This window comes from Mesoplodon bidens (genome assembly GCF_964165515.1).
Source record: "Mesoplodon bidens genome assembly, chromosome: 2".
In the NCBI taxonomy this organism is placed as follows: domain Eukaryota; kingdom Metazoa; phylum Chordata; class Mammalia; order Artiodactyla; family Ziphiidae; genus Mesoplodon; species Mesoplodon bidens.
The window spans coordinates 60,439,301-60,462,340 of NC_138177.1; the positions used below are offsets into that span (position 1 = coordinate 60,439,301).

At 37.1% G+C, this 23,040-nt stretch overlaps 1 protein-coding gene across 8 annotated transcripts in view; it reads left to right on the forward strand.

Annotated features, from left to right (window-relative positions):
- The window catches only part of SDCCAG8 (SHH signaling and ciliogenesis regulator SDCCAG8), a 265,435-nt gene that overhangs the window by 52,982 nt on the left and 189,413 nt on the right, over window positions 1-23,040 (forward strand). For all 8 annotated transcript variants that reach the window (XR_014013754.1, XM_081216415.1, XM_081216416.1 and 5 more), the window contains one exon: window positions 11,221-11,359. Coding sequence is in view for 7 of the 8 variants with exons in the window: in XM_081216415.1 (XP_081072541.1) it covers window positions 11,221-11,359 (139 nt within the window). In the remaining variant the exon portion in view is untranslated. The remainder of the gene's footprint in view (window positions 1-11,220; window positions 11,360-23,040) is intronic.

Here is a 23,040-nt window from a genome sequence, read left to right on the forward strand (position 1 = left end):
GTTCGTGCCCCAGTCTGGGAAGATCCCACATGCCGCAGAGCGGCTAGGCCCATGAGCCATAGCCACTGAGCCTGTGCGTCCAGAGCCTGTGCTCCACAACAGGAGAGGCCACAACAGTGAGAGACCCGCGTACCGAAAAAAAAAAAAATTTGCTTGTTTATATTTGAAAAAAATAATGGAATCATACTTCACAAAAGTAAATTCAAGGTGGTTTAAAGACCTAGATATGCTTCTAGACTACAAAAGTATTAGAAGAAAATATAGAAAAATATCTTAATGGCCTTGGGCTAATTAAAGTTCTGAGCATGATGAGGAAAGTGAGAGTCATGAAGGAAAAAAAAAAGATAAACTCGACTCCATTAAAACAAAACATCCTTGTGATACAATATTGCAAACTAAAAAGATGGGAAAATATTTACATTTTATATAACAAAAATTTTGGTACAATGTATAAATAATTTCCTTTGAAAGAAACAGAAAAGAAAAACTGCCCAGTTGCAAAGTGGATATAGATTAGGAACTGGTAAGCAATAAAAGAGGAAGATAATACATGAGGAAGTATTCATTCTTTTTTTTTAATTGAAGTGTAATACTATGTCATAGTACATAAATACATAGTCACAATATTATGTTAGTTCCAGGTGTACAGCATAGTGGTTTGATAATTCTATACATTTGCAAAATGATCACCATAATAAGTCTAGTAATATCTGTCACCATGCGAAATTATTACAATATTATTAACTATATTCTCCATGCTGTACATTTCCTCCTTTTGACTTATTTATTTTGTAACTAGAAGTTTGTAGTGCTTAATCTCACCTGTTTTACTCATCCTTCCAAACCCCTCCTCTCTGGAAACTCCCTGTTTGTTCTCTGTATCTATGAGTCTGTTTCTATCCTGTTATGTTTGTTCATTTGTTTTGTTTTGTTTTGTCTTGTTTTTCAGGTTCCACACATAAGTGAAATCATATGGTATTTGTCTTTTCTCTGTGTGACTTATTTTAGTTAGCATAATACCCTCTAAGTCCATCCATATTATTGCAGATGGCAAGATTTTATTCCTTTGTATGGCTGAGTAATATTTCATTGTTTATGTATGTGTATATACACACATACATCACATACTCTTTAATCCATTCATCTGTTGATGGACATGTACGTTTCTTCTATATCATGGCTATTGGAAATAAGGCTGCCATGAGCATAGGGGTGCATACATCCTTTTGAATTTCTGTTTTTGTTTTCCTCTGAAAAATACCCAGAGGTGAAATTGCTGGATCCTATAGTAGTTCTACTTTTAATTTTTTGAGGAACTTCCATACTGTTTTACCTAATGGCTTACTAATTTACATTTCCAACAGCAGTGCTCTAGAGTTGCCTTTTCTCCACATCTTTGCCAACACTTGTTATTTGTTGTCATTTTGATGGTAACCATTCTGACAGGTATGAAGTGCTATCTAATTGTGCATTTTCCTGATGATTAGTGTTGCTGAGCATCTTATCATGTGGCTGTTGGCCATCTATTTGAATTCTTTGGAACAATGTCTATTCAGGTCCTCTGCCCAGTTTTTAATCAGGTTATTTTTTTATGTTGAGTTGCATGAGTTCTTTGGATATTTACCCCTTATCAGATATATTGTTTGGATATTAACCCCTTATCAGATACATAGTTTGCCAATATCTTCTCCCATTCAGTAGGCTGCCTTTTCATTTTGTTGATAGTTTCCTTCACTGTGTAAAAGCATTTTAGTTTAATGTAGTCACACTTGTTTATTTTTGTTTTGTTTCCCTTGTGAGATGTATCAAAAAATATTGCTAAGACCAGTGTCAAAGAGCATACTGGCTATGTTTTCTTCTAGGAGTTTTATAGTTGCAGGTCTTACATTTAATTCTTTAATCCATTTTCAGTTTATTTGTGTTTATGGTGTGAAAAAGCAGTCCAGTTTGACTCTTTTGCATGTAGCTGTCAAGGTTTACTAACACCATTCATTGAAGAGGCTGTCTTTTCCCCATTGTATTTTCTTGGCTACTTTGTCATAGATTAACTGACCACGTTAGCATGGGTTTATTTCTGGGCTCTCTATTCTGTTCCATTGGTCTATGTGTCCATTTTTGTGCCAGTACCATATTGTTTTCATTACTGTAGCTTTGTAGTATGGTTTGAAATCAGGGAGTGTGATACCTTCATCTCTATTCTTCTTTCTCAACATTGTTTTGTCTATTCAGGGTCTTTTGTGTTTCCAAACATATTTTAGAATTATTTTCTCTGGTTCTGTGAAAAATGCCATTGGCATCTTGATAGGGATTGCATTGAATCTGTAGATTACCTTGGGTACTATGGACATTTTAACAATATTAATTCTTTCAATCCATGAACAGGGGATATCTTTCCATTTTTTCTGCCATCTTCAGTTTCTTTCATTAGTGTTTTATAGCTGTCCAATTATAGGTCTTTTACCTCCTTAGTTAGATTTATTTCTAGGTATTTTATTCTTTTTAATGCGATGGGAAACTGGATTGTTTTCTTAATTGCTCTTTCTGATAGTTTATTGTTAATGTATAGAAATTCAGCAGATTTCTGTATATTAATTTTGTATCCTAGAACTTTACTGAATTCATTGATGACTATTATTTTTTTGGTGGCATCTTGGGGATTTTTTACATATAGTATCACATGACCTGCAAACAATGACAGTTTTACTTCTTCCTTTCCAATTTGGATTCCTTTTATTTCTTGTCTGATTGCTGTGGCTAGGACTTCCAATACTATGTTGAATAAAAGGGGTGAGAGTCAAAATTAAATAAGTTGACTGTGTAGAATAAGTGGAGCTGCAAGTATCATCTCACACCAGTCAGAATGGCCATCTTCAAAAAATCTACAAACAATAAATGCTGGAGAGGGTGTGGATAAAAGGGAACCTTCATACACTGCTGGTGGGAATGTAAATTGATACAGCCACTATGGAGAACAGTATGGAGGTTCCTTAAAAAACTAAAAATAGAACTACCATAAGACCTAGCAATCCCACTACTGGGCATATACACTGAGAAAACCATAATTCAAAAAGAGTCATGCACCACAATGTTCATTGCAGCTCTACTTACAATAGCCAGGACTTGGAAGCAAGGTAAGTGTCTATTGACAGATGAATGGATAAAGAAGATGTGGCACATGTATACAATAGAATATTACTCAGCCATAAAAAGAAAAGAAATTGAGTTATTTGTAGTGAGGTGGATGGACCTAGAGTCTGTCATACAGAGTGAAGTAAGTCAGAAAGAGAAAAACAAATACTGTATGCTAACACATATATATGGAATCTAAGAAAAAAAAAAGTCATGAAGAACCTTGAGGCAAGACGGGAATAAAGACACAGGCCTACTAGAGAATGGACTTGATGATATGGGGAGGGGGAAGGGTAAGCTGGGACAAAGTGAGAGAGTGGCATGGACATATATACACTACCGAACGTAAAATAGCTAGCTAGTGGGAAGCAGCCGCATAGCACAGGGAGATCAGCTTGGTGCTTTGTGACCACATAGAGGGGTAGGATAGGGAGGGTGGGAGGGAGGGAGACGCAAGAGGGAAGAGATATGGGAACATATGTATATGTATAACTGATTCATTTTGTTATAAAGCAGAAACTAACACACCATTTGTAAAGCAATTATACTTCAGTAAAGATGTTAAAAAAATATTACTCAGCCATAAAAAGAAACGAAATTGAGTTATTTGTAGTGAGGTGGATGCACCTAGAGTGTGTCATACAGAGTGAAGTAAGTCAGAAAGAGAAAAACAAATACTGTATGCTAACAAATATATATGGAATCTAAGAAAAAAAAAAGGTCATGAACCTAGGGGCAAGGCGGGAATAAAGACGCAGACCTACTAGAGAGTGGACTTGAGGGCATGGGGAGCAGGAAGGGTAAGCTGGGACAAAGTGAGAGAGTGGCATGGACATATATACATTACCAAATGTAAAATAGATAGCTCGTGGGAAGCAGTCACATAGCACAGGGAGATCAGCTCAGTGCTTTGTGACCAGCTGGGAGGGTGGGAGGGAGGGAGATGCAAGAGGGAAGAGATATGGGGATATATGTATATGTATAACTGATTCGCTTTGTTATAAAGCAGAAACTAACACACCATTGTAAAGCAATTATACTCCAATAAAAATGTTAAAAAAAAAACCAAAACCAACGCAGCCAAAATAAATAAATAAATAAATAAATTTATTAAAAAAAAAAAAAGAAGTAAGGGTGCCTGTTAAGCAACGATTGGCTGGGGCTTGAAATGATTGCTTAGTTACAAGGAGGGACCTTGAGACCATCAGGTTGCAGGTGGCAGCTGCCAGCAGATACTGTTTTGAGAATAGGTGGTGGTGTCCTTGAGTCTGATACTGTGATAGGGAAGAACAAATCTGACTCCATATAAAATCTGTTCCTTTTAGTTTAACCTTTGTATTCTATGGCTTTTGCTTCAAGTTAATAATGTTGCCTATAGCCTAAAGTATACAGGATAGCGCATTCTCAAGGCTCTGACCTTTAAGAGTATAACACTTTTCCATTCATATAGAGATAAAAAGTTGAAGAACAGAGAGTAACATTTGTTTTGTTGGAGGTTTACAGGAACATTGTGACCTAACCTTCATGGATGAAGGATTCCTGCACCAAGAAGTTTGCAACAACCAAACTCACCCCTCCCTCAGCTTGCCCTTAAAAATATTTTGAAACCGTTCAGGGAGTTAGGGTTTTTTGGGGGATCAGTCCCCCATTTTCCTTGCATGGCCCTGCAATAAACCTTCCTCTGCTCCCCCTGCCCCCCCAAAAAAATAGTGGTGAGAGTGGGAATCCTTGTCTTATTCCTGATCTTAGAGGAAATGCTTTCTGCTTTTCACTGTTGATTGTGATGTTAGTTGTGGGCTTATCATATATGGCCCTTACTATGTTGAGGTATATTCCCTCTAAACGTTTTTTTCTGGAGAGGTTTTATTATAAATGAATGTTGAATTTTGTCAGAAAGCTTTTTCTGCATCTACTGAGATGATCATATGGTTTTTATTCTTCAGTTTGTTAATGTGGTGTATCACACTGATTGATTTGCAGATATTGAAAAATCCTTTCATTCCTAGGATAAATCCCATTTGATCATGGTGTATGATCCTTTTAATGTATTGTTGGATTTGGTTTGCTAGTATTTTGCTGAGGGTATTTAATTTCTATCTAGGTTCTTCAGTCTGGTTTTGGTGTCAGGGTGATGCTGGCCTCATAAAATGGGCTTGGAAGAGTTCCTTCCTCTGCAGTTTTTTTGGAATAGCTTGAGAAGGATAGGTATTAACTCTTCTCTGAACATATGGTAGAATTCACCTGTGAAGCCACCTGGTCCTGGACTTTGGTTTGTTGGGAGATTTTTTAAATTACTAATTCAATTTCATTATGAGTAATTGGTCTATTCATATGTTCTATTTCTTTCTGGTTCAGTATTGGGAGATTGTACATTTCTGGGAATTTGCCCATTTCTTCTGGGTTGTTCATTTTATTGGCATAATATTGTTCATAATAATTTATTATAATCCTTTGGGTTTCTGTGGTGTTGGTTGTAACTTCTCATTCATCTTTTCTATTGTTGTTTTAGTCTCTATTTCATTTATTTCTACTCTGATCTTCATGATTTCTATCCTTCAGGTAACTTTGGCTTTTGTTCTTCTTTTTCTACTACCTTTAGGTATAAGGTTAGGTTATTTATTTGAGGTTTTTCTTGTTTTCTGAAGTAGGTTTGTATCTCTATAAAATTCCCTCTTAGAACTGCTTTTGCTGCATCCCATAGACTTTGGATCATTGTGTTTTCATTTTCCTTTATCTACAGGTATTTTTTATTTCTTCTTTGATATCTTCAGTGGCCCATTGGTTGTTTTTAGCATATTGTTTATACTCCATGTATTTGTGTTTTTTTGTAGTTTTTTTTTCCTCATAGGTGATTTCAAGGTCAGAAAAGATGCTTGATATGATTTCAATTTTTTTTTAATTTACTGAGGCTTGTTTCATGTCCTAGCATGTGATCTGTCCTGGAGAATGGAAAGAATGTATAATCTGCTGGTTTGGGATGAAATGTTCCACATATATCTATTAAGTTATTTGGTCTAATGTATCATGTAAGGACAGTGTTCCCTTATTGATTTTTCTGTTTGGATGATCTGTCCATTGATTTAAGTGGGATATTAAGGTCCACTTCTATTATTGTGTCAGTAACTCCCTTTATGGTTGTTAATATTTGCTTTATGTATTTAGGTGCTCCTATGTTGGGTGCATATATAGTTATACTTGTTATATCATCTTCTTGGATCAATCCCTTGATCGTTATATAATGTCCTTCTTTGTCTCTTGTTACACTCTTTGTTTTGAAGTCTATTTTGTCTGATAAAAGTATTGTGCTCCCAGCTTTGTTTTGATTTTCATTTGCATGGATTATCTTCTTCCATCCTCTCACTTTCAATCTGTGTGTGTCTTTAGATCTGAAGTGAGTTTCTTGTAAGCAGCATATATACAGGTGTTGTTTCTGTATCCATTCAGCCACTCTGTGTCTTTAGATTGGAGGCTTTAGTCCATTTACATTTAAAATAATTAGTGATAAGTCTGTATTCATTGCCATTTTGTTAATTGTTTTGGGGTTATTCTTGAAGTTCTTTTCTGTCCCTTCTTCTTTGCTATTTTCCTTTTTCATTTTATGACTATTTTTAGTTTCTTGTTTGTACTTCTTTCTCATGTGTGTGTGTGTGTCTACTACTCTGTCTTCCAGTTTGCTGATATTTCCTATGTATTATCTAACCTACTATTGATTCCTTCTAGTGTATTTTTAAATTTCAGTTATATATTCTTCAGCTCTGTTTGATTCTTTTTGTATTTTCTATGTTTTTGTTAAACATCTTCCTGTGTTCATCCACTTTCCTCCCAAATTCATTGTGCATGTTTATGATCATTACCTTGAACTCTTTATTAGAGACTGCTTATCTCCACTTCACCTAGTTCTTCTTTGCAACTGTTATCTTATTTTAAAAGGTATTCATTCTGTTATTATTCAAGGAAATACCATTTTAAAAATGCCAACTATCAAATTGGTGAACATTTAAAAAAGGTCTCAAGAACGATGAGGCTATGAATAAGTGTGTATTTTCATACCCTGCTGGTGGAACTATAAATTGACACTACTTTGAAGGGTAATTTAGCACTATTCATTAATATTTAAATTATGTATTACACATTTCAAAATCTACCATAGAGAATGTATGTATGTGCATAATGGGGCATTTGTAGGAACTCTTTTTGCAGCATTATTTGTGATGGTATCACGATATTGTGATTTAATAAGAAATATGTATTTTGGTCTTCATCTCCTGTTCCTTGCATAGAGCTCCTAAAACTCTTATATTTTTCTAAGTGATAAAAGTAATAGGTACATATTTTGTACTAATATTTGGGTTTTGTCCCCTGCTTCTGAAATAGGTTGTTATTCTTAAGAAGCCCATTTCAACCACTCCTGAGTTTATGTTAAGTAGATGACTTTTGGAAACCCACTAAGGATGGGAGTGCTGGTTGCCACAGAAACCATCCATATGATTAGAAGATTGGAATTTTCTGTCTCTACTCCCCAACCTTTAGGAAGGGGAAGGGCTGGAGATGGAGTCCAGTCACAAATGGCAGTGATTTAATCAAGCATGCCTATGGAACTTCTATAAAAACCCTAAACAATGGAGTTTAGGGAGCTTCTGGATTGGTCAAAACATTGAGGTGGTAGAGGGTGACACTCCCAGACAGGGCATGGAAGGTCCACACCCCTTCCCACATACCTTGCCCTAGGCATCTCTTCTGTTTATCTGTTCATGAGTTGGGTCTTTTATGATAAAGGGGAAATAGTAAGGAAAACACTTTCTTCAGTTCTGTGAACTGTTCTAGCAAAGTATTTAATCCTAGAAGGGGTCATGGGAGCCCATGATTTCTGGCCAGTTGGTCAGAGATACAAGATACCTGGGACTTGCAGTTGGCACCTAAAGTGGAGGACAGTTTTGTGGGACTGAGCCTTAACCTGTGGGGTCTGCACCAACTCCAGGCAGATAGTGTCAGAATTGAGTTAGTGTCCACTGAGAATTAAGAGAAGTGCTGTATGTGGAAAACCTACACATGTGGTATCAGAAGTGTTGTGAATACAGAAACTGGGTGTAGGAGAAAACAAGAGGTTTTTCTTTTAGATGTGAACAACCTAAATATCCTTCAAAGAAGAATAACTAAACTGCAGTTGAGATAACTATGAAATTTTATGCACAGCCAAAAAAAATGATTGAAATAGATCTATATGTACTAATGTGGGACTAAGCTCCAAAATATGTTGTTGAAGGAAAAAAATAAAACAAGATGAGAAAGACATACCTGGTATGAAACTGTTTGTATTCTTTCAGAGGTCCATTCACAACCTTATTATATATTTTCTCCAGGTTCATACATATGCATAGAAAAAGATATGAAAGAATAAACACACAATATTTAACAGTGATTACCACTGGAGAAGTAGAAGAAGGCATTGAAATGGAAAGTATGTGTTAAATAGGTCTCTAACCATATTGGTAATTAATTTATTATAAGGAGAAAGTAATGAAAATTAATTTTTAAATGGAAAAAGCATATTCAAAGTCATGCAGATAAAGAGGATAGTCTAAGATAAACTAAGTCTGACAAAACCAATCAACAAATAAAAAACTTTTTTCCCCCTATTATATTGCATTTCATATTATCCTTTTAGGTCATGAGAAAAATATTTTGAAAGGAAGCTACAGTGTTTACATTGATTCCAAGTCTGGCAGTCATTTAGAAATTAGATTCTTGCTCAGTTATATATTTCTTTGTCTCTATCCTAAATTTCAGCTCTTAGCCTCTTAAAATAAATGTTAACCTTCTCAGTTCGGTTTTCTGCTTTGTCAGCATGTCATTGGCTCATGTTCTACCTTAATAACAGTATACTATGGAAGGTTTCTGCTTTTATTATAAATGAAAATCTTTGTCTATATGACCTAAGCTGGTGTTCAGTTTCTTTCAGTTTACTAATGCAGAATGCTGAATACTGAGTGTATGCTGACTTTGAAGAGTGACCAAAACTTTTTACGTTTGGATTTCTAGTTTGAAACATAATTAGAAGCCTGAACCCTCAAAGAACTGTATCATAGTATTTCCTGCATGACTCTAATATGGATTTTTAAAAAGTTATATCCCAAATATGATAAATCAAAAGAGTTTCCTGGTCTCTATTCAAAATGTAGTATTGTAACACTAGTTTTAAGCTACGTTGTTGATTTTTTAGCACGTAATTTATTGACTCTGTGACATAACATTGGGCAGCTGAAAAGGAGAGGATCAGGCACAACTTGGAGACCAGACAACCCATATGTTTGTGGTGTTTTGTTAGGGCACTTGGGACTTTTTGGAGAGAATACTTAACGGCTGCTGAGTACATTGGATATAATTTAAAAGTTGGTTTGAAATCCTTATAGTATTTTTTAATTTCTGCCTTCCACTCAGACCTCATTATGTCATGAAGTAGGTAAGAGCAATAATAACCGCTCTTTCTTTCTTAATGATCAAAATACTTTCAAATGGGAATCAGGGTGGAACTGCTTTATATTAAATTCCTTTCTGTAGCTCATAGTGCCTTGGAGGAGCTTCAATGTACTTTTCAGACAGGATAAATGATTACTACTGTACTATCCTGTGACTTCAGTCCAGCTTGTGACTTGGGGCTGTTTGATTGGCAATCTTCTGTATAGCTGGCTTTGAAAGACTATGAATAGGAACTTCCCAGAAATGAGGAAGAAGGAAATGTTGTAGTTAGCCCTCTAGACTTTCTTTTTAAAAACAGTGATAATACTTATTAACAATGCTTAATAAAGCTTAAAACTGCTAGCAACTGTGGAATAACTTAAGAATTAAAGGCACTTCTTAGGCACTCCATATTTCAAGATGAAGCTCATGTATATATCAGCCCAACTCTCTCTTTTCCTTATTTTAAACATTGGCCAAGATTATTCAGGGACTTTCTCCTTTTTGCTCTGATTGTTACACTAGGCTCCTTAAATACTACATGCTTGTTAGTTCATCCCAGAACTGACACCCATGCTTCTTACCTCATCTTCTGTCTCAGCTGCTCTTTCATCTGGATCATGATGGCATGTTACAGAGTTAATGCTGTATTGCTTGTTTTGTTTGAAAAACTCCTTGATCGTATTCATCAAAATATTCCCATGGTATTTTTAAGCAGTTAAAGAACTTTTGCCTTGGAAGATGGTAGCTTGGAGAACTGCCCTCTCATTCTCACATCATGTAAATTTGTAAAATTTCCCATTGTGAGAGGCTCACTCAGGCCTGGCATTGGGCTGGCCATGTAGACTTTTATATGGATTTATTTAATCCATAAGATTGGATCCTTACTATTTTACATGCCAACGCATTTTGGCATTCAGTTCAATTCTATCCCCAAGAAATAGCTTAGCCTAGGGTACTTCTGAAAATTGCTAAGGAAGGGATGGATCTAGGCAAGTGTCAAAACCCGTGGGATAAGATTTTGTAAAATGATGAACATTATATGTGTAACCAGGGCACTTGAGTGATTCAACAGTACTACCCATTGAAAGAAGAAATATGTTCATAAGTAGGTGAAAGTTTTTAATTCATAGAGAAGGGTGAAAAAGAGGATTGTGAAGGAAGATGAAAAGGAAAGGACATATGTTTGTTCTATTAGAGAGGAGACTCGGCAGTGTAAACAAAATCTCAGTAGTCCCTTCTTACCATGGTTACTTCTACTTTGAAGTACAATCCCCACCTTCCCTACTTTATTACTTTTTTCTCCTTTTCTGCCCCCCACCTTTTAAATTTTTAAATTATTTCCTCTTTTTTGGGCTTCCCTCTCCAGCCCTCAGTGTGCCAGTCCTCTCCATAATTGGTTATTATCCCACATGGATGCAGTCCTGCCATGAACGCTCATGGCTTTTCTGGCTGCTCTGCCTGCCCCTCACCAAGTGAGGACAGAGGGTCTTTCTCTGGGGTGTGCTTGAATATGTGCTGAGCTGGCCTGCCCTGGCTCTTCTTCTAATACATATTAATGCTTTTTTTTCCTGACGTATGAATACATGATCATTTGATCATTTGTTGTTTTCAATATTCTTTTTGTGCTGACAGAGAAAGAGATGACTTAATGTCTGCACTAGTTTCCGTGAGGAGCAGCTTGACAGAGGTGCAGCAAAGAGAAGTCAGTGCTTATGAGCAGGTGAAACAAGCTGTGCAAATGACTGAGGAGGCCAACTTTGAGAAAACCAAGGCAAGTCTAATAAAATTAAAACAAAGGCATGCCATAATTGCCTTTTTTTTCTTTTCTGAGTATTTGTTTGGTTATTCTCCATAACTAAACCCTTTTTTCCAAACACACAAAGTGAATACCAGTTTGTTAATGTTGACTTTCTAAATTAAACAAATTTGCTCTTTGGAGAATTCTTATTCCCCTGCAAATTCTCTTGCTGTATCACTATTGAAAGAATAGTATTATGATGTGATACAGTACTGTGAGAGACTTGTATGCTTAATCTTTTTATTTGCCGATAACTTTTAATGCGAAGTCAAACTATTAGCACCCGTAGTCACCCATTTGTGTATGCTCATGTATGTGAAGACAGATGTTTTTCCTCTATACCTGGGAAAGTTTGAGAACATCCAGATATGCCACAATAATAATATATGTGTACTTAATAGCATCTTTAGCTATGAGTCTGTATCCATTGTGTGCTTAAGTCAAACACATTTAATGATAATGATAATGACAGTAATAGTTAACACTTAGTGATCAGGCAGTGTTCTAAGCACTTTGAATAGTAGGAGGTTACTGATGATTCATTGCTGTGTTTGGGGGCCACACCTTAAACCATTAAAGTTGCTATGTATTTTCCCTAAACACACTAGCCACGCTTCAAGTACTTAGTAGCCACATGTAGCTAGTGATTACTGTATTGGTCAGTGCAGATATAGAACATTTCCATTATCACAAAAAATGCTTTAGATAGCATTGGTCTAAGCCATATAGTAGCATCACTATTTTATTAAACTATTGGGCTAATCAACTTTATATTAAGCTGCTCCTCAGTCATTGCCTTACCCATTTATCTCTATCCAGGTCATCTTTAACTCTTCCTAGACCATTTGACCCTCATAATGCCCCTATGCCTTTTGAAACTTATATTCATTCTGACCAAATGCCCTAACGTATTTTGTTTCCTCAAACACTCTTACTTCTTCATTTGGAGACTGACTCTAGCTGTCCCTTGCTGATGTTATGACCCTCAAAACCTCCAGTGAAGCCCTTTGCTGTTCATTTCATCTCATGTGGCTGTGATGGAGGGGTCAGCATTCATATCACCCCATACTGCTGTTTCCAGGCCTTTGCTTTCGTACCTACTCCTAACTCCTCTTTGAAATTAGTTTACCACTTCTCTTTGAAATCATCGTTGATTCTTCTCTCCCTAATTTTAACCAATATAAACTCTCAATCTAGAAGACACTATTTGACATTTTTTTTAAAGAAAATCATCCATCACTTGGGTTTATAAAATAGTTGTAAGATCTTTGACACTTTTTAAGAGCTTTAGCCTCTGACACTTTTCCCCCTTGTCACGTCCTTTCAGGCTGCTATAACAAAGACACCTTAGACAGGGTGGCTTAAACAACAAACACTTATATTTCTCACAGTTCTGGGAAGTCCAAGATCAAGGCACCAGTAGATTCGGTGTTTGGTGAGAGCTCACTTTCTGGTTCATAAACAGCTGACTTCTCACTGTGTCTTCACATGGTGGAAGGGGCAAGGGAACTCTCTGAAATCTGTTTTATAAGGGCACTAATCCCATTCATGAGGGCTCCACCTTCATGACCTAATCACCTCCCATAGGGCCCACCATCTAATTCCATCATATTGGGGGTTAGATTTCTACATGTGACTTTTGGAGAGGCACACACATTCAGTCCATAGCACCCTCTACTTTATTTCTTTTCATCATTCTGAAAGGTTTCCACATCCATACTGTTAACATATGCAACATCTTAGTCCCAACACACTTTGCTTTCCTTAACTCTAACATTTTCTCTGTTCTTCTGTAACTCCCACATGAACTGAAGGGTCCACGAGATCTCAAACTCTAAAACTGATCTCTCTGACCAGAGCCTTTTCTCTTCCTCCCTATCTCAGTTAAATCTACTCAGTGTCCTCATAACTGCCTCCAGTTCTTCTACCTCCTCTCATATCTCATTTTATCTATTATCTTCAGGCTGTTCCTCTTCCCTTTCCATTTAGATGTGAATTTTATGATCTCAAACTAAATTCATTATATTCACTTCATCAAAACAGCTGTGTTGTATACCCACTGAATGGCACTTTTGTCCACTGTCATGCCCTGATTGGGAACTGGATGTCATCCTCTCCTTTGGCTTCCAACCAATCACTAAATAGGAGTTTTAATCCCTGAAGTTTGCTTGAATTCTTTCCTCACTGTCACCTTTCTTGTTCAGGATACCATCATCTCTGGATTCATGAATTATAACATCCATTGTCTCTTTTTCTTCACTCCATTCCCTACAATGCAGCTAGAAGTGATCTTTCTTCAAAGCAGATTTGATCATGTGACTCTCTGATTTAAAATCCATCAGTGATTTCCCACTGCCTTCAGGGTAATCTCCAAACTACTTCACATGCTTATGAGGTCTGTCCTAATGTGCTTCCTTTCGACCTTTAGTGTCACTTTTTACTCTCCTCCAACAAACTCAGCCCCCGTCAGCTTGGAAAGGCAGTAGAATTTAGAGGTTGGTCATGGTCTTAGTAGAGTTAGTGAGACCTAGATTCAACTTCCAGCTCCACCATTCACCAGCTGTGTGACCTTGGGCAAGTTATTTAATTCTCTGTGCCTCAGTTTTTCTTCATCTGTGAAATGGAAATAATATCTGACACATAGGATTTTAATGAGGACTGTATTTTAAAATTTATATCTGTTATCTTATAGAAACTCTAAGTAGTTGTGGTGATGGTGATGGCTATTAATCCCTGTGTTTATGCCATGCTTTTTCTAGCCTCTGGGTCTCTGTACATGCCATGCAAATTCTTCTCCACACCATTGCTTGGATATTTTTTCATCCTTCATGCCACTGTCTCTAGAAAATCTCTGATCTCCCATGTCTAGATTTGACGTACCTCTTATGTACTTTAAAAACAGGGTTTCTCAACCTTGGCATGATTGACATTTTGATGTACATAATTCTTTGTTTTAGAGATTGTCCTCCACGTTATAGGATATTTAGCAGCATCTCTGGCCTCTACCCACTAGATTCCAGTAGCACATCCCTCTCCCCCAAGTTCTGATAACCAAAGATACCTCCAGACACTGCCAAATGACCCCAAGGGGGGTGGTGCAGAATTGCCCCCAGTTGAGAACTACTCATTACAGCATTTATCAAAATGTATTATTATTGGTTATTTGTCTGTATCTTTCATTAAACTTTAAACTCTCTGACAGGAAGTAACTTGTCCATCTTGTCACTATTAAACCCCTAGTATCTTACATAGTGTTTGGTAAGTAATAGTTACTCAGTAAATATCCGCTAAGGGAATTGCAGTGCGCTCTCAGTAACACTCTAGAATTCTGTTATTCTTACCTTTCCAATTTAACTACTTTACCAGTGCCACGTGAAAGTTAAGCCAAATCATACATGTTTTTTCCTATCATTTTCAGCCTATCGAGTGTTACTGAGGGAAGCCATGTAAGAAAGCAACAGAATGAATTCCACAGGAGAGTAATACCGGTCACGTTCAGTGTATAAGTACTGTTTAGCAATTCTTTTCTTTGCAGTTGACTACCACATAATACTTTTCTAAATTTTATTTTATTTTATATTTTTTAACATCTTTATTGGAGTATAATTGCTTTATATTGGTGTGTTAGTTTCTGCTTTATAACAAAGTGAATCAGCTATACATATACATATATCCCCCCATATCTCCTCCCTCTTGGGCCTCCCTCCGACCCTCCCTATCCCACCCCGCTAGGTGGTCACAAAGAATTGAGCTGATCTCCCTGTGCTATGCAACTGCTTCCCACTAGCTAGCTATTTTACGTTTGGTAGTATATATAACTCCATGCCACTCTCTCACTTCGTCCCAGCTTACCCTTCCCCCTCCCGGTGTCCTCAATCCATTCTCTATGTCTGTGTCTTTATTCCTGTCCTGCCCCTAGGTTCTTCAGAACCTTTTTTTTTTTTTTTTAGATTCTATATATATGTGTTAGCATACAGTATTTGTTTTTCTCTTTCTGACTTACTTCACGCTGTATGACAGACTCTCCAGCCATCCACCTCACCACAAATAACTCAATTTTGTTTCTTTTTATGGCTGAGTAATATTCCATTGTATATACGTGCCACATCTTCTTTATCCATTAATCTGTTGATGGACACTTAGATTGCTTCCATGTCCTGACTATTGTAAATAGAGCTGCAATGAACATTGTGGTATGTGACTCTTTTTGAATTATGGTTTTCTTAGGGTATATGCCCAGTAGTGGGATTGCTGAGTCATATGGTAATTCTATTTTTAGTTTTTTAAGGAATCTTCATACAGTTCTCCATACTGGCTGTATCAATTTACATTCCCACCAACAGTGCAAGAGGGTTCCCTTTTCTCCACACCCTCTCCAGCATTTATTGTTTGTAAATTTTTTGATGATGGCCATTCTGACCCGTGTGAGGTGATACCTCACTGTAGTTTTGATTTCCACTTCTCTAATGATTAGTGATGTTGAGCATCCTTTCATGTGTTTGTTGGCTATCTGTATATCTTCTTTGGAAAAATGCCTATTTAAGTCTTCTGCCCATTTTTGGATTGGGTTGTTTGTCTTTTTGATATTGAGTTGTATGAGCTGCTTGTAAATTTTGGAGATTAATCCTTTGTCAGTTGCTTCATTTGCAAATATTTTCTCTCATTCTCAGGGTTGTCTTTTCGTCTTCTTTATGGTTTCCTCTGCTGTGCAAACGCTTTTAAGTTTCATTAGGTCCCATTTGTGTATTTTTATTTTTATTTCCATTACTCTAGGAGGTGGGTCAAAAAGGATCTTGCTGGGATTTATGTCATAGAGTGTTCTGCCTATGTTTTCCTCTAAGAGTTTGATGATGTCTGGCCTTACATTTAGGTCTTTAATCCATTTTGAGCTTATTTTTGTGTATAGTGTTAGGGAGTGTTCTAATTTCATTCTTTTACATGTACCTGTCCAGTTTTCCCAGCACCACTTATTGAAGAAGCTGTCTTTTCTCCATTGTTCATTCTTGCCTCCTTTATCAAAAATAAGGTGACCATATGTGCGTGGGTTTATCTCTGGGCTTTCTATCCTGTTCCATTGATCTGTATTTCTGTTTGTGCCAGTACTTACTGTCTTGATTACTGTAGCTTTGTAGTATAGTCTGAAGTCAGCCTGATTTGTGTTTTCTTTCTCCATTTTTCTTTCTCAAGACTGCTTTGGCTATTCAGGGTCTTTCGTGTTTCCATACAAATTGTGAAATTTTTTGTTCTACTTCTGTGAAAAATGCCATTGGTAATTTGATAGGGATTGCACTGAATCTGTAGATTGCCTTGGGTAGTATAGTCATTTTGACAATGTTGATTCTTCCAATTCAAGAACATGGTATATCTCAAGAACATGGTATATCTCTCCATGTGTTTGTATCATCTTTAATTTCTTTTATCAGTATCTTATAGTTTTCTGCATACAGGTCTTTTGTCTCCTTAAGTAGGTTTATTCCTAGCTATTTTATTCTTTTTGTTGCAGTGGTAAATGGGAGTGTTTCCTTAATTTCTCTTTCAGATTTTTCATCATTAGTGTATAGGAATGCCAGAGATTTCTGTGCATTAATTTTGTAACCTGCCGCCTTACCAAATTCATTGATTAGCTCTAGTAGTTTTCTGGTGGCATCTTTAGGATTCTCTATGTATAGTATCATGTCATCTGCAAGCAGTGACAGCTTTACTTCTTCTTTTCCGATTTGGATTCCTTTTATTTCTTTTTCGTCTCTGATTGCTGTGGCTAAAACTTGCCAAGCTATGTTTAATAACAGTGGTGTGAGTGGACAACCTTGTCTTGTTCCTGATCTTAGTGGAAATTGTTTCAGTTTTTCACCATTGAGAATGATGTTGGCTGTGGGTTTGTCATATATGGCGTTTATTATGTTGAGGTAAGTTCCCTCTATGCCTACTTTCTGGAGGGTTTTTATCATAAATGGGTGTTGAATTTTGTCAAAAGCTTTTTCTGCATCTATTGAGATGTTCATATGGTTTTTCTCCTTCAATTTCTTCATATCACATTGATTGATTTGCATATATTGAAGAATCCTTGTGTTCCTGAGATAAACCCCACTTGATCATGGTGTATGATCCTTTAAATGTGCTGTTGAATTCTGTTTGCTAGTATTTTGTTGAGGATCTATGTTCATCAGTGATATTGCCCTGTAGTTGCCTTTCTTTGTAACATGTTTGTCTGGTTTTGGTATCAGGGTGATGGTGGCTTTGTAGAATGACTTTGGGAGTGTTCCTCCCTCTGCTATATTTTGGAATAGTTTGGGAAGGGTAGGTGTTAGCTGTTCTCTAAATGTATGGTAGATTCACCTGTGAAGCCATCTGGTCCTGGGCTTTTGTTTGTTGGAAGGTTTTTTTTTTTTTTTTTTATGCAGTATGTGGGCCTCTCACTGTTGTGACCTCTCCCTTTGTGGAACACAGGCTCCGGACACGCAGGCTCAGCGGACCTGGCTCACGGAGCCTAGCTGCTCCACGGCATGTGGGATCCTCCAGGACTGGGGCACGAACCTGTGCCCCCTGCATCGGCAGGTGGACTATCAACCACTGCACCACCAGGGAAGCCCTGTTGAAAGATTTTTAATCCCAGTCTCAATTTCAGTGCTTGTGATTGGTTTGTTTATATTTTCTATTTCTTCCTGGTTCAGTCTCAGAAATTTGTGCTTTTCTAAGAATTTGTCCATTTCTTCCAGGTTGTCCATTTTATTGGCATATAGTTGATTGTAGTAATCTCTCATGATCCTTTGTTTTTCTGCAGTGTCAGTTGTTACTTCTCCTTTTTCATGTCTAATTCTATTGATTTGGGTCTTTTCCCTTTTTTCTTGATGAGTCTGGCTAATGGTTTATCAATTTTGTGTATCTTCTCAAAGAAACAGCTTTTAGTTTTATTGATCTTTGCTATTGTTTCCTTCATTTCTTTTTCATTTATTTCTGATCTGATCTTTATGATTTCTTTCCTTCTGCTAACTTTGGGGTTTTTTTGTTGTTCTTTCTCTAATTGCTTTAGGTGTAAGGTTATGTTGTTTATTTGAGATGTTTCTTGTTTCTTGAGGTAGGATTTTATTGCTATAAACGTCCGTCTTAGAACTGCTTTTGCTGCATCCCATAGGTTTTAGGTCATCATGTTTTCATTGTCATTTGTTTCTAGGTATTTTTTGATTTCCTCTTTGATTTCTTAACTGATCTGTTGGTTATTTAGTAGTGTATTGTTTAGCCTCCATGTGTTGGTATTTTTTTTACAGTTTTTCTTTCCTGTAATTGATATCTGCTCTCATAGCATTTTGGTCAGAAGAGATAGTTGATGATTTCAGTTTTCTCAAATTTACCAAGGCTTGATTTGTGACTCAAGGTATGATCGATCCTGGGGAATGTTCCATGAGCACTTGAGAAGAAAGTGTATTCTGTTGTTTTTGGATGGAATGTCAATAAATATCAATTACGTCCATCTTGTTTAGTGTATCATTTGAAATTTGTGTTTCCTTATTTATTTTCATTTTGGATGATCTGTCCATTGGTGAAAGTGGGGTGTTAAAGTCCCCTACTATGATTGTGTTACCGTCAATTTCCACTTTTATGGCTGTTAGGATTTGCCTTATGTATTGAGATGCTCCTATGTTGGGTGCATAAATATTTACAATTGTTTTATCTTCTTCTTGGATTGATCCCTTGATCATTATGTAGTGTCCTTCTTTGTCTCTTGTAATAGACTTTATTTTAAAGTCTATTTTGTCTGATATGAGAATTGCTACTCCAGCTTACTTTTGATTTCCATTTGCATGGAATATCTTTTTCCATCCCCTTACTTTCAGTCTGTATGTGTCCCTAGGTCTGAAGTGGGTCTCTCGTAGACAGCATATATATGGGTATTGTTTTTGTATCCATTCAGCCATTCTGTGTCTTTTGGCTGAAGCATTTAATCCATTTACATTTAAGGTAATTATCAATATGTATGTTCCTATTATCATTTTCATAATTCTTCTGGGTTTGTTAGTGTAGGTCTTTTCCTTCTCTTGTGTTTCCTGCCTACAGAAGTTTCTTTAGGATTTGTTGTAAAACTGGTTTGGTGGTGCTGAATTCTCTTAGCTTTTGCTTGTCTGTAAAGATTTTAATTTCTCCATCAAATCTGAATGAGATCCTTGCTGGGTAGACTAATCTTGGTTGTAGGTTTTTCCCTTTCATCACTTTAAATATGTCCTGCCACTCCCTTCTGGCTTGCAGAGTTTCTGCTGAAAGATCAGCTGTTAACCGTATGGGGATTCCCTTGTATGTTATTTGTTGTTCATCTCTTGCTGCTTTTAATATTTTTTCTTTGTATTTAATTTTTGATAATTTGATTAATATGTGTCTTGGTGTGTTTCTCCTTGGATTTATCCTGTATGGGACTCTCTCAGCTTCCTGGAGTTGATTGACTATTTCCTTTCCCATATTAGGGAAGTTTTCAACTATAATCTCTTTAAATATTTTCTCAGTCCCTTTCTTTTTCTCTTCTTTTTCTGGGACCCTTATAATTCGAATCTTGGTGCATTTAATGTTGTCCCAGAAGTCTCTAGGAGTGTCCTCAATTCTTCTCATTTTTTTTTCTTTATTCTGCTCTGCAGTAATTATTTCCACTATTTTATCTTCCAGGTCACTTATCCGTTCCTCTGCCTCAGTTATTCTGCTATTGATTCCTTTTAGAGAATTTTTCATTTCATGTATTTTGTTGTTCATCATTGTGTCTTTGCTCTTTAGTTCTTTTAGGCCCTTGTTAAACGTTTCTTTTATTTTCTCCATTCTATTGCCAAGATTTTGGATCCTCTTTACTGTCATTACTCTGAATTCTTTTTCAGGTCTATTTCCTCTTCATTTGTTTGGTCTGGTGGGTTTTTACCTTTCTCCTTCATCTGCTGTGTGTTTCTCTGTCTTCTCATTTTGCTTAACTTACTGTGTTTGGGGTCTCGTTTTTGCAGATTTCAGGTTCGTAGTTCCTGCTGTTTTTGGTGTCTACCCTCAGTGGCTAAGGTTGGTTCAGTGGATTGTGTAGGCTTCGTGGTGGAGGGGACTTTGCCTGTGTTCTGGTGGATGAGGCTGGATCTTGTCTTTCTGGTGGGCAGTACCACATCCACTGGTGTATTTTGGGGTGTCTGTGGCCTTATTATGATATTAGGCAGCCTGTCTGCTAATGAGTGTGGTTGTGTTCCTGTCTTGCTTGTTGTTTGGCATTGGGTTTCCAGCACCGTAGCTTGCTGATCGTTGAGTGGAGGTAGGTCTTAGCGTTGAGATGGAGATCTCTGGGAGAGCTTTCACTGTTTGATATTACATGGAGCCGGGAGGTCTCTGGTGGACCAATGTCCTGAACTCGGCTCTCCCACCTCAGAGGCACAGCCCTGACACCCAGCTGGAGCACCAAGACCCTGTCAGCCACATGGCTCAGAAGAAAAGAGAGGAAAAAAAGAAAGAAAGAAAGAAAAAAGTAAAATAAAATAATTTTATTAAAATAAAAAATTATTAAAAATTTAAAAAATTAAAAAGTAATAAAAAAGAAAGAAAGAAAATAAGACGAGAGCAACCAAACCTAAAAACAAATCCACCAATAACAAGCACTAAAAACTATACAAAAAAACAAAGAAAAAAAAACGGATAGATAGAACCCTAGGACAAATGGTAAAAGCAAAGCTCTACAGACAAAATCACAGAAAGAAGCATATACATACACAGTCACAAAAAGAGAAAAGGGAAAAATGTATATATATATATATATATAAAGGAGGAAGAAAGCAACTGAATCAATAAACAAATCTACCAATGATAATAAACTCTAAATACTAAACTAAGATAAACATAAAACCAGAAACAAATGAGATACAGAAAACAAACCCCAAGTCTACAGTTGCTCCCAAAGTCCACCATCTCAATTTTGGGATGATTCATTGCCTATTCAGGTATTCCACAGATGCAGGGTACATCAAGTTGATTGTGGAGATTTAATCTGCTGCTCCTGAGGCTTCTGGGAAAGATTTCCCTTTCTCTTCTTTGGTCGCACAGCTCCTGGGGTTCAGCTTTGGCTTTGGCCCCGCTTCTGTGTGTAGGTCACCTGAGGGCATCTTTTGGGAAGTCTGATATCTTGTGCCAGCATTCAATATGTGTTCTATAGGAGTTGTTCCACATGTGGATGTATTTCTGATGTATTTGTGGGGAGGAAGGTGATCTCCACGTCTTACTCCTCCACCTTCTTGAAGGTCTCCCTGCCACATGTACTTTAGACTAGACAGGAATGCCACTTTGTTCACTTTCCCAACTCCACTCTTAGCGCCTCACTCTCAATAGCTGACCTATTTTACTGGGATCACAACCAACTGACAAGAGCCTCATCAACACTTTCTCATCCCTCAAATGTGTCTTCTCATTTTTTTCTTTCTTATCTGGTCCTCTTACTTCCCTAGATGAATCTCTCTAAGTTCTTGATATCTCCTACTTCCAGGGTTTCAGGGACATTGAGATGTTTGTTATCACATCTTTCTTGTATCTTCCATCCTTCATTCTCCATTGTTTTTACCTTTGTAGCTTTCCATTCACTTCTGAACACATTGCAGTCAGTCTTTTAACAAATTGTAGTCTAATTTCATTCTACTGAATTGGTCACATTATGGTCACCAGTCACTTCCTGATTACTAAACCCAGTGACTTCATCTCAGTCCTCATTTGACCGAACTCCAGGAAGACATTAATTGTACTAGCATAACATATCATCATTTCCCCTTGATTAATCTGATGTTTCACTCTGTGGGTCCTCTCTGCATTGCTCTTGTCTACTCTTCCACATGTCTTTTAACTTGTTTTCCACAAGCCTAGAATGCAGACATTCCTCAGTCAGTTCCTAGCCGTCCAGCCATGTTGTCCTAATTTCCAGGACTTTGTGTCTCCCCCTCACTTGACCACCCCCACATTGTGCCTTTAGCTCTAAGAACTCCTCTGTGCCCCAGACCTACATTTCTTGCTTCTACTAGATCTCTTATATGGATGATATGCCATTAGCATCTGAAACTCTACACCACCAAATTGTAAATTCTCTCCTCCTTACTGTCTATCACTCCTTTTCCTTCTACAATTTTCTGTATTATCTTTTCTCAGATAATGGTATTATCATCGTACCAACAGCCCTGGCTTGGAACCTTTAAAATATCTTGGGTCCTCCCCATTCCTCACTGTCAACATCCAATCAGTTATCAAACTTGCACCATATCTTCAAAAACCCCTACTAAGTTATGCCCGCGGCTTCCATACCTATACTCCTGCTCTGGTTCAAGTCTTCACATACTCTTATGCAGCCTATTGCAATAGCCTTCTAATTGGTCTCCCTCAGGTCTCTTTCAATTCCAGTATATCTTTCACATTGCTGCCAAAGTTTTCCTAAACTGTAAATCTCTCTGTTCAGGCAGCTCTCTTCTTGCAGTAGAATAAAAGACAAATCCTTAGCATGACCTTCCAGATCTTTCACAATATGGTCCCACTGTAACTTTTCTAGCCTTATCTTTCACTACAAGTTTTCATATAACCTATGCTGTTTCTATAACATGACCTACAATTGACTATTTCCATGAATTTGCTCATGCTGTACTTTTCTGCACTGTATCCATCTGTGAAGTATCTAT